Below are 11,029 nucleotides of genomic sequence, written 5' to 3'. Positions count from 1 at the left end.
GATAACGTTAGTGTGTGGAGTTAATGTGCTAATGGCAATCTCATTGGCTGGCGCTCAACTATTATCGTTCGTTTTGATTTCAGCAAATCAGTTCGAGCGAATGCACAAAACCTGATTAATATTCATGAATCCAGCAGCTAATTAATCCTTAGTAATCTTTAGTGTGTTTTTATAGTTCTTATAAGAATTCATATCAATATTATCTTATCAGTATTCTTGTTAGTTTTTCTCACCTCCCTTTTTTTTTACAGAATCACTGAATGACAAAAAAAGCACCACCACCATTCCAGTTAAAATGTTCAGTTAAATTGACTAATATGCATTTAAACATGGTTATCAAGTTTACTTCTAATTACTAAAGTTCTAATTATATATCAGTCTGGCGAGTAAACTAAAATATTTAATGGTCAATGGCGATTCAATTGCAGAGGTGTCAGTAGAGGGTTGCATAGACTGAAGCGTGTGACATTTGCAGTGATTTCAGCATCTGCCGTCTCAATGTGGACATAAATACATAACATCACCAGAACTGTTCTGAGTCACTTCACAAGCATTTTACCGTTTCATTTGAGTAAAACCAGTGTCAGTTTAAAGGTATTCATGGCAACCCGTCAAAATAAGTTCATTTTTACAAGAAGGCATTGTGCTAGAAATATTACTATTATTTAGTAGAATGTATGTGATACTGCTACTACTGTTGAAAAAATTAATAAAACTTTTTAAAGAAATAAATCACACAATATTTCTCCCATGATTTAATTTTAATAGCAAATCCTTTATTTACCAAAAAATAGAATGTGTTCAAATTACGTTAATTAAAAGACAAATAAAATTTGGATGAAACTTGTTTACTGTTTTTTGTATACTTCTATTACTTGTAAAAAAAAAAAAAAAAACTTTAATCACAATATTAAATAAGTATAAAAAATGGCATTGGTTTTATTTTTAGTGATAAAAAGTGTTTTTTGTTGTTGTTTTTTTAGCATATTGTGTTTTGCTTTGGTACCGAGAACCGTGGATTTTCACTGGTATCGGTACCGAATACTGAAATGTTGGTACCGTGACAACACTAGTATTTAAATATGACAGGCTCACAGCTCGTAAGATATGAGAAATGCATTTGCAAACAGACTTTGCTTTTCCATTTGAGATTTGGCACTCTCCGGCGTTCGCGAAAGGGAAAAGGCAAACGGTAATGCAAGATTTACAATTTTGCATTGAGTTATTTATTCAAACGATTCGTTCAGTCAGGAATGAACCACTGAATCATTGACTCAGATGATTCATTCAGTAAGAAGCTCAGCTGTGTGCTGTATCAGAGTGGTTCTCACACATCTCAGTGCTGCTTTAGCTAGAGTTTATGAGTTAGGTTCAGTGTCCAGCACACGACGTCCCAGACTGACTGTGTGTGTGTGTGTGTGTGTGTGTGTGGTCCAGGCGGAGAGATCTCCTCCACCTTTGACCACCCTGAGCTGGTGAAGCTGGGCCACTGTAAGCTGATCGAGGAGGTGATGATCGGAGAGGACACGCTCATACACTTCTCAGGAGTGGACATGGGTGAGTCCCAAACACACAGAGGACCGCTCCGTTAGAGGTTTACTGCTCTCTACACAGAAACATGAGATTCATACATGCATATATATCAGTCATTTTCATATTATCAACATTTGACTTTCTTCATTTTTGATTTGTGTTATTACCCTAAGAATAAAATCTTAAAATAGTTTAATTTGTATATAATTTGTAATTGTAAAATAGAATAATTAAGGAATAAATTAATTGAAACTAAAATGAATACTATCATAGTTTTTCTTAATAGTTTTAATGTTTCACAGTTGTTGTGTATTAATATAATAGTGGTTTTGTGCTAGCGGTTTGCTAGTTCAGGTGGAGCTGACCAGAACTGAATCTGGTCGACGGTGAAGTGTTGTGTTGGTTCAGTTTGGTGTGTGTGCTGTGATCCGCAGGCGAGGCGTGCACCATCGTCCTGCGCGGGGCGACGCAGCAGATCCTGGACGAGGCCGAGCGCTCGCTGCACGACGCTCTGTGTGTGCTGGCTCAGACCGTCAGAGAGACACGCACCGTGTTCGGCGGAGGTGAGCGCCCGCACCCCTCTCATGATGACCCTGTAGTCCGCTAACACTGTGACGTCAGATGAGTCCAGCTTACACTGTGTTTCAGGCTGCTCCGAGATGCTGATGGCTAAAGCCGTGTCAGATCTGGCCAACCGCACGCCAGGGAAGGAGGCCGTGGCCATGGAGTCCTTCGCTAAAGCCCTGAGGATGGTACGACACACACACACACACACACACACACACACACTAATTGGAGATAGTTGATTGAGTCAGAAGCATGAATCTATTCAGGAATGATCAAGTCAAAGACTGTGTCTGAAGTCTTGAGTAGGGACAGCTGCTGAAGATTGTTCACTCCACCAGTTCATTCAGAAAGCAGATCGATTGAGGACTGAAGCATGTGTTCACTTGAGTGTCAATTTGTCCAAGTGGGTGTTTTTCAGTTACAAAACACCAATTTTGTTGCTTGGTTCGGCTCGTTTGGAGCTATTCCCATCAAAAAAAGAAATCTAATCTGTCTAATCTGTTGTTTAAAATGACATTTGCAGTTGTGCTGATATTGGGGTAAACTGCTGAAGCGTGTCATGTGACGTAGATGCAGGACAGATGAGAGCTCTGAGTGTGTGTGTGTGTGTTGCAGCTGCCCACCATCATCGCTGATAACGCCGGCTACGACAGCGCAGAGCTGGTGTCTCAGCTGAGAGCCGCTCACCAGGACCACAAGAGCACCTCCGGCCTGGGTAAGACTCTCTCACACACACACACACACACACACACACACACATCAGCCCTGAGGAGTCTGACCTCTGACCCCTGCTCTCTCAGACATGAGCCAGGGCGCGGTGGGAGACATGGCGGCTCTGGGCGTCACCGAGAGCTTCCAGGTGAAGAGACAGGTGCTGCTGAGCGCGGCCGAGGCGGCGGAGATGATCCTGCGTGTCGATAACATCATCAAAGCTGCTCCCAGGTGAGCCTCACTTCAGCACGCCTCCCTGGGACCACCTGGACCTGTTCTGAACCTGTGCCTGTGTTTCAGGAAGCGTGTGCCGGATCATCACCCCTGCTGAACACCCAGAGCAGTCGTGTGGACCCCTGATCTTCTGTTGTCTCAATAAAAGCCTCATGACTGACTGTTGAGTGTTTCTCTAGAGCTGCCGTGTCTCATGACCAGTTCCACACTTACACTTCTATACAGGAAGTACCGGGGCAGTTTTACTCCGTTTTATGAAACGTGTCAATTAGCAAAACTCTTTTGTCGATTTTTCATTTGCATATACAGTTAAAGTATGTCAACTATTTCTTGCACAGAAATAAAAGAGCAATGCATAATAGAAAGTAATGTTACAATATTGTGTTACTCTATCAACAGTAACTCACTGTTACTCGCCTTAAAAAGTAGCTATTATGTTACTTCTCCGTAGCTTTGTCACCTGTGCCCCGTCTCAGAAAGGTTACACTCTTGTTAACCCTTAAATGAGGGAAACTCTGGGTTTGTTTGTGAGTCTATGAACCTCACCTGGTCAGGAGCAGGTTTCTTCTTTCAGTCTCCTCCCGTGATGATCAGATGCCTCCTTCAGTCATTCATTCACGCTGAAGAAATGTTTTTCTTACGGAGTATTTTAATCTTATTTCAAGAACAAATATCCAAAAATTCTTCAGCTGCACTTTCTTTAGATGAAATATGGTCTAATGATTGTTTACCTGGGGATTTTCCTTAAAAGTGCATTTTAAGTAAAACTGTTGGCCGTAGGGTGAGAAAAATAATCTTAATGCAAACTCAAGCAAGAATATATTACATTTCTTACCCCATTGGCAGATAATTAGCAAAAAAAGAAAAATGCACTTTAAAACACTTTAAAAGCCCAAACTGGCACCAACCACAGCTAAGTAATGATTTGATTAGAAACTGTTCACATGAGTGTTTTGTGGCAGGAATAAGATGATATGTCCTCTGTAGTTGCTCTGGGTGAAGACAAGGACCGATGTGTGTGTGTGTGTGGGACAGTTGTAGAGGAAGAAGACTGGATGCTTTCACTGCAACAGCAACACATTTCATCAATAGTGTCAGAGTCTGTAAATGCTTAAGACATTGGGTCTCATTTAAAAGTTGTTCTCATTTAGTCTCCAAAGAGAGACTAATATTAGAGCAGAACTGTGATCTGATTTCTTCATCTGTGGTGTTTGCTGAGTGTTAAATGAACACATGACCTGGTCAAAGTGACCGAAAGGGCTCTGAATGCAGCGGTCAGAGCTGTGTGTGTGTGTGTGTGTGTGTGTGTGTCACTCTTGATCTGAGACGACAGCATGAGGACGAGTCTGGTCCTGCTGCTGTGTGTGGGCTTCGTGCACAGTCTGGGCAGGTAAGATTCATCTACACTCTCTGCTTTGAAACAGAAACTGCATTGTTAAAAAATGGCAGTGTTTCTTGCCATTCCTTTGTGATGGACTGTTAAATGAACTGGTGATTTCTGAGTGAAAACTGTTTCTGCACTATATTCTTTCAGTGTGTGTCATGAAAGACACCCAGCACTCAGTTAAAAGTCATTAGTCACAAATATTAGACCACACAGATTGCAGAAAATAACTGGTGTTTTCTAATACAACCATCTCAACATTATTAAATCAATATAAAATAAGGTAAGAAAACAACATTATTTGACATACTATGTTTAAAATGTACCAAAATGAAGGGAGTCAGAAAATAGTTATTTTCTGACCTTACTGGTGTATTGACTCTTGGTAATGTGATTCAACTATCAGTCGAATATTGGCTGGATTCATACAGTCCTATAGGGCTATGAAGCTATCGAAAATATGCACTCAATTAGATCATCCAATGCCGAATACATAGAGACCAAACATGGTGTAGGTGAGTTTACACTAACTAGTGATCTATCATAAGCATGCATAAGACCGTAAACAATACATAATCATACACAAAGACCTGGGGATATACTACATGATAGGACGCTCATAGAAAATCTGCCCATCAATTAATGAAAGCAGTGTGTCTTATTACTCCACAAGCTACACTACAGAACCTGAATCAATGAGTCATTTCTGTTTCTCATATCAGTGCATTAACACATTACAAATTCTATTGATGGTTTCTATTGTTGTTGTTGTTTTCAGCAGGGGATTGGAAGAAATGTATTATTAGGCCTATATGAACTTAAATACTTGAAATCTGCATAAACGAGCAGAAAGCAAATAATAAACATAAAATCTAGAAACCTTAAACTACAGAATTCTTCAATTTGAGTATTCATATGTCTGTGTGTGTGTGTGTGTGTGTGTGTGTGTGTGTGTGTGTGTCCACTTCATTTACTCTATCTTCCAACTCAATATCTCTCAAGTGTAACCCATTGTAGATTCGCTGCTGTCTCTTTATGAATGAATGGAGTATCCATGTCAGACAATGCAGAGTGATGGACAGCAGTGGATGCTGGGACTAGGGCTGTCCTGGGGTTTCAGTGCTCTAGGCTACGTGCTTCTGACTGTTTGCTTTTTTTTATTTTAGCTTCTCCCAAACACCTTTATCTTCACATTTTTTTTTGCATGCCAATATGAGTCCTCTCTCCATCACGTCAGTTTTGGTTTATTATAAGCAAAAATAGATTGCATCAGCGCCCTCTTTTGTCACCATCAACGTCACTCAATTTGACATTTCTTCGTTGATGATGAACCAGCCAGGCCAAAGGCCCCCGAACTTCTCCAGAGCGCCCAGATGGCCAGTCCACCCCTGATTCAATGCCAACAGTAACCCTTCTCTTTCTTTTTAAATGACAGACATTTTTCAATGCAATTGAAATGTTAACATTGGCTTGTCGGGGTGCTGTCAACTGACAACAAAGTTTCCCTTCTGAATTAGAATAATTGCACATGTTTTTTAGTTAATAAAATCTTTAAAAACACATTACATTAATTACACTTTAATTTCCTTCAATAAAAATGAAATTGAGTAAGACGGTGTGAAAGGTGTGTGGACGTGGATCAGTAATCTGGTATAAAAGAGGTGCCTAGTCACGATCCCTGAGATAGGTAATAAACATTGTCCTGAGATTATAAATATAACACATCTCTAATCACCGTGAGAATATACATACAAAGGGGTTTAGAATAACATTTCTCCTGTTTCAGGGTATCATTAAGTCGCTTGCCCTCAGTTCGTAGTCGACTTCGAGCCGCTGACCAGCTGAATGAGTTCCTGCGTGAGCACCAACCAGACGTCTTCTCCCGGCGTTATGCCCAGTGTTACCCAGCCACACAACACTACCTTCGTATGGGTGGCAGATCCACAGAGAGACTCTACAACTTCATGGACGTGAGCACTTCTCTGTGTTGATCTACTGTTACACGCTCTGTGAGGGTCATCCTCTCAAACAGCTGCTTTATTCCATTCCAGCAGATTAAACGTTTGGTTACACTACTGAGTAATATTAATGAACTACATGTACTTACTGTATGGTTAGGGTTAGCATGGGGTTGGGTCTAGGAATTACTTTCATGTTATAATGCCTAATTTATTTTTATTAGACTACGTACATGTAAAATGTGTAACAAGAACACCTTAACGTAATGTTACCAAATGTTTTTAATTATATAATTATGCCTTAAGAACGGTAACAGGGTTGACTGCTTTCCAGTTGAATAATCCCTGCACACAAAGTCATGAAAGACGATTCCTTCAAATATCTGCTCTACAATTATCAGTTGTTTAGGATCAGGGTTAGGGTTTGGTAAAACATGACACATCATTACAGTAAGTTTAAGAATGAATAGTACATTACAAATAGCATATTGTTGTGTGTTGTACAGGCCCAGTTCTTCGGTCAGATCAGTCTGGGCAAACCAGAGCAGAATTTCACAGTGGTGTTTGATACGGGCTCCTCCGACCTCTGGGTCCCATCATCTTACTGCGTGAGCCAAGCATGCGGTAACTAACACATTCATCAAGTGTCCTTGTATTTACATGCATTGAAAAGTGTGTGCTCGTATGAATTGACCTGGTTATTGTTTGTGCTGTTGGGTCATGGTGTTCCTCTCTTGGCACAGCGATGCATCACAAGTTCAAGGCCTTTGAATCGAGCACATATGCGCATGATGGACGAGTTTTTGGCATCCATTACGGCTCTGGGCACCTGCTGGGAGTGATGGCCAGAGAAGAATTAAAGGTATCTGATCACTATGAGCCATCATATTTATACTTTAATATAAAAACTCCTGTGTTTGTCTGGGTTCAGGTGGGCTCTGTGACGGTTCAGAATCAGGTGTTTGGAGAGGCTGTATATGAGCCCGGTTTTGCCTTTGTCCTGGCTCAGTTTGATGGGGTTCTGGGTCTGGGTTTCCCTCAGCTGGCAGAGGAGCTGGGCTCTCCTGTGTTTGACACTATGATAGCACAGGGCTTGCTGGATGAACCTGTCTTCTCCTTCTATCTCAAGTAAGAAACCACAACAACATCACTTACAACAGATCCACTTAGTCTGATGGTAATACTGAGGGCACTGAAAATGTGATATTCTGTATGAGAATGTCTCAGTTTGTATGTAACCCTAGGTAGGAACAAGATGTTGTACCAGTAGCTTTGTTCAAGGCATTGAAGCCCAAATAGAAATGCACCAGTTCATTAGCTGATGGCTTTAAAACACAACATAATTAATGCCTTAAAAGGCCCAATGGACTGTTTACGAAAATACATATGAACTCTCCCAAACACACAGAAAGAGCCTGGGAATCGGGAGCTAAATTTTAGGACCTAAGAAAAGTACAGGTGCTAATTTTACAATAAATTAGAAAGTCGAGGAAGAGTTCATTTATTTCAAACTTGGGTGGCCATCAGCAGAGTTTGCGCACTAACCATGAGGCTGTTGGCATCGACCTGATGGACAGGATTTTGTCCTGTACCCACAAGAGGGTGCGCCACAACAAACCTCAGATTTATAACCTGTAGATGTATAACCTCAACATCATGTTGGCCATTCTGACAAGAACACTAGTGCTATGCAGGTCTAGAAAACAATACTACTGGGCTAGAAGCACTGGCCAAATTTTCAGGAAGTTTATCAAACCTTTTACTCATCCTTCATAAGCATGAGTGACCCTCATGATCCTTTGGAGCACTTGATTCCACAATAAGAATTGATACCATGATCTGTGACTGTGAGCATCCAGTAGGTGTGCTGTAAAGGGTGAATCCATTGCCAGCACAAATGTTCTCATGTGAAGTAATCGGGAAGGGGAAGGACGGATAGAGGAAGGATATCTGATCACAGGAAGAAAATACTTTTATTTGGACTGACCCATGGAAAGACAACCTGCAATATGCATGCATTCGATCCCAAGAAACATGATTGGCCACTGTAGTAACAAAACAGCATTCTTTGGATACTGTGATTGATATTGATTATGGGGTGCTCCATAATCAGCTGCTCCGACTGTGCTATTATGAGCCAGTTATAAAAGCAAGATTTTAAAAATGGATACACTGAAGCCTCAAAGGAGGCAAAGCCGCATTCGTGAAATTTGGGAATGTGCTTGGAGAAAGAGTAAGATTGAACGGCAAGACTTGATATTGGTATGTTTTGCCCCTCAAAGAAAAAATGTATAATCCAAGTTGTCCTTCTCACTTTTTGAAAAATGAAAATATGCATCCTTCAGACCTTTTTTAACCTAGTTAAATCTCACCATCTCGGGTCCAATAATGGATTCATTCCACCATCTTTTTTGAGGCAAAAAGTTGTCTGTAAAGTCTTTCTCTTTCGGCAGAAGAAAGTACTTCTATTGCTACTTTCTGCATCAGAGAAAGAATTTCTGCAACATAAACAGAATCTGTTGTCATGGGACATTGAATGACATAAAAATGAATGCATCCATGTGCCAGTCCATGAACCATTTTCGAGTTTGGACAATAAAGCAACATTATTAAGCACAATTTTCTGAGCAATCTCACTGACCACCAGTGAGGATTAAGTGGGAGAAGTCGTGGCCTAATGGTTAGAGAGTCGGACTCCCAATCGAAAGGTTGTGAGTTCGAGTCCCGGGCCGGCAGGAATTGTGGGTGGGGGGAGTGCATGTACAGTTCTCTCTCCACCTTCAATACCACGACTTAGGTGCCCTTGAGCAAGGCATTGAACCCCCAACTGCTCCCCGGGCGCCGCAGCATAAATGGCTGCCCACTGCTCCGGGTGTGTGTTCACAGTGTGTGTGTGTGTGTTCACTGCTCTGTGTGTGTGCACTTCGGATGGGTTAAATGCAGAGCACGAATTCTGAGTATGGGTCACCATACTTGGCTAAATGTCACTTCACTTCACTTATATTAAACGTTACTTGAGGATAACTTTTATATATAATTTTTGTGCTTTTATTTGTAATAGGCAAACCTCAAACTTTAAGGAGACAAAATCATATTAATTTTTCAGTTTACTTTAACTGAGGTTGTGATGGTCATCTTCATTGTATGCCCTCATGACTATCACAGGAACAATGGCTCTAGCTTTGGAGGGGAGCTGCTGTTTGGAGGTGTGGATGAAACCCGGTTTGTTTCTCCCATCAACTGGATTCCAGTCACTCAGAAGGGATACTGGCAGATCAGATTAGATGTGTGAGTGTGTTCCCATCCATTAAAAACACTCAATTGTACAGACAAACCCAACAGAGATGAGTGAGCTGTGCCTGCTGTGTCTAGTGTGAAGGTTCAGGGAGCCCTGAGTTTCTGCTATCGTAGTACTCAAGGCTGTCAAGCTGTACTGGACACAGGAACTTCTCTAATTGGCGGCCCAGCCAGAGACATCCTGCTCCTCCAGCAGTTTATTGGAGCAACACCGACCGCTGTTGGAGAGGTGATTATGAGACCCTGTTTTATGTAACATCCAATACCTTTCAATACATAGTTATCAGTTGCTGCAAAATTCAGTATGGATTGGGCTCTAGTGATCACTCTTCTGATTCATCATAGAGAAGAGACACTACAGCCTCAACTGTGTTTGTTTGCTTGTGGGTTTCAGTACCTTGTGGACTGTGTCAGGATCAGCAGTCTTCCTGTAGTGTCCTTCCAGATCAATAATGTGGAGTATTCTCTCACTGGAGAACAGTATATCAGGAGGGTGAGTACCACACAACAACAGTTTGAACATTTACCACAGTACATTTGAAGTCTCTATCTCAATCCCTCTAATTTAAGGTCTAGAAAGGTCTCAATATATTGTCCTGATTCCTGTGCTAATGCATCCTGTAACACAATACATTTTGTTCACATCATTTTGAATTCTCTGAAAAATGAACTATATCAAAATGAGCAAAACATTGTGATTCAAGTTAATTCAACTGACCAACCTTGAGCAATGTGTGGACAAATGCACCAAAATGAACTTAAGGGTATATGTCTTTACAGCTTGGTGTGTTACCTGAACAGTTTCTGCACCATCTACTGGTTGCATGATATAAAAATGCATATTTTTGCACATAACTTTAAATCACTCTTTTGAGATTCTTAAGATTTTTGCTATCGTTACTAATTTGTAATCTGTCTACAGAATGCAATCATATAAAATGTTTCCAGTTCAACACTTGTCTCTGCTGTGCTTGTAGCTTGATTTCTCAGATAGAATTGCCAGGGTCTTAAATTCACAAGTTCAAGCAGTATCTCAGCTTCTACAGTCTGGTGATTCCTCTGGTTTCCTCTGTAGGAGACATTGAACAATAAGGAGATCTGCTTCAGTGGCTTTCAGTCCATAGATGTCCCATCTTCAGCTGGACCCATCTGGATTCTAGGAGACGTTTTCCTCTCTCAGTTTTACAGCATCTATGACAGAGGTCATAATCGAGTGGGATTGGCTCATCTTTCAGAAAAATCTAAAATCTCTGTGTAGACCACATCTCATCTCTGAATGTGCTGCTGGATACAGAAGATGATAATGAGTGTTTGATGTCCCCTATTAAATCATTACACGTCATCA

The 11,029-nt window shown here is 41.0% G+C and overlaps 2 protein-coding genes across 2 annotated transcripts in view; both read left to right on the top strand.

Annotated features, from left to right (window-relative positions):
* cct2 (chaperonin containing TCP1, subunit 2 (beta)) overlaps window positions 1-3,162 on the top strand; it is a 15,520-nt gene extending 12,358 nt beyond the window's left edge. Inside the window, exons 11-16 of the mRNA XM_059511654.1 lie at window positions 1,438-1,557; window positions 1,968-2,096; window positions 2,182-2,285; window positions 2,716-2,815; window positions 2,901-3,042; window positions 3,112-3,162. Coding sequence (XP_059367637.1) covers window positions 1,438-1,557; window positions 1,968-2,096; window positions 2,182-2,285; window positions 2,716-2,815; window positions 2,901-3,042; window positions 3,112-3,142 — 626 coding nt within the window. The 3' untranslated portion in view covers window positions 3,143-3,162. The remainder of the gene's footprint in view (window positions 1-1,437; window positions 1,558-1,967; window positions 2,097-2,181; window positions 2,286-2,715; window positions 2,816-2,900; window positions 3,043-3,111) is intronic.
* Window positions 3,163-4,289: 1,127 nt separating this feature from the next.
* nots (nothepsin) lies at window positions 4,290-11,029 on the top strand. Its single transcript, XM_059511691.1, has 9 exons — window positions 4,290-4,435; window positions 6,216-6,399; window positions 6,894-7,011; window positions 7,131-7,249; window positions 7,319-7,515; window positions 9,553-9,675; window positions 9,760-9,913; window positions 10,079-10,177; window positions 10,760-11,029. The coding sequence occupies exons 1-9, from the start codon at window positions 4,380-4,382 to the stop codon at window positions 10,940-10,942; spliced, it is 1,233 nt and encodes a 410-aa protein (XP_059367674.1). The 5' UTR covers window positions 4,290-4,379; the 3' UTR covers window positions 10,943-11,029.

This window comes from Carassius carassius, chromosome 26 (assembly GCF_963082965.1).
Source record: "Carassius carassius chromosome 26, fCarCar2.1, whole genome shotgun sequence".
Taxonomy (NCBI): domain Eukaryota; kingdom Metazoa; phylum Chordata; class Actinopteri; order Cypriniformes; family Cyprinidae; genus Carassius; species Carassius carassius.
Note: the sequence above shows the minus strand (reverse complement) of the source record. Positions and strands in the feature narration are given on the sequence as shown.

What these genes read in the sequence shown, in the direction of transcription:
- nots (XM_059511691.1), top strand. Translation starts at nt 4,380, where the DNA reads ATGAGGACGAGTCTGGTCCTGCTGCTGTGTGTGGGCTTCGTGCACAGT. An exon ending in CTGCGTGAGCCAAGCATGCG is followed by an intron (nt 7,012 to 7,130) that starts GTAACTAACACA and finishes CTCTTGGCACAG; the next exon opens with CGATGCATCACAAGTTCAAG. An exon ending in GTCTTCTCCTTCTATCTCAA is followed by an intron (nt 7,516 to 9,552) that starts GTAAGAAACCAC and finishes TGACTATCACAG; the next exon opens with GAACAATGGCTCTAGCTTTG.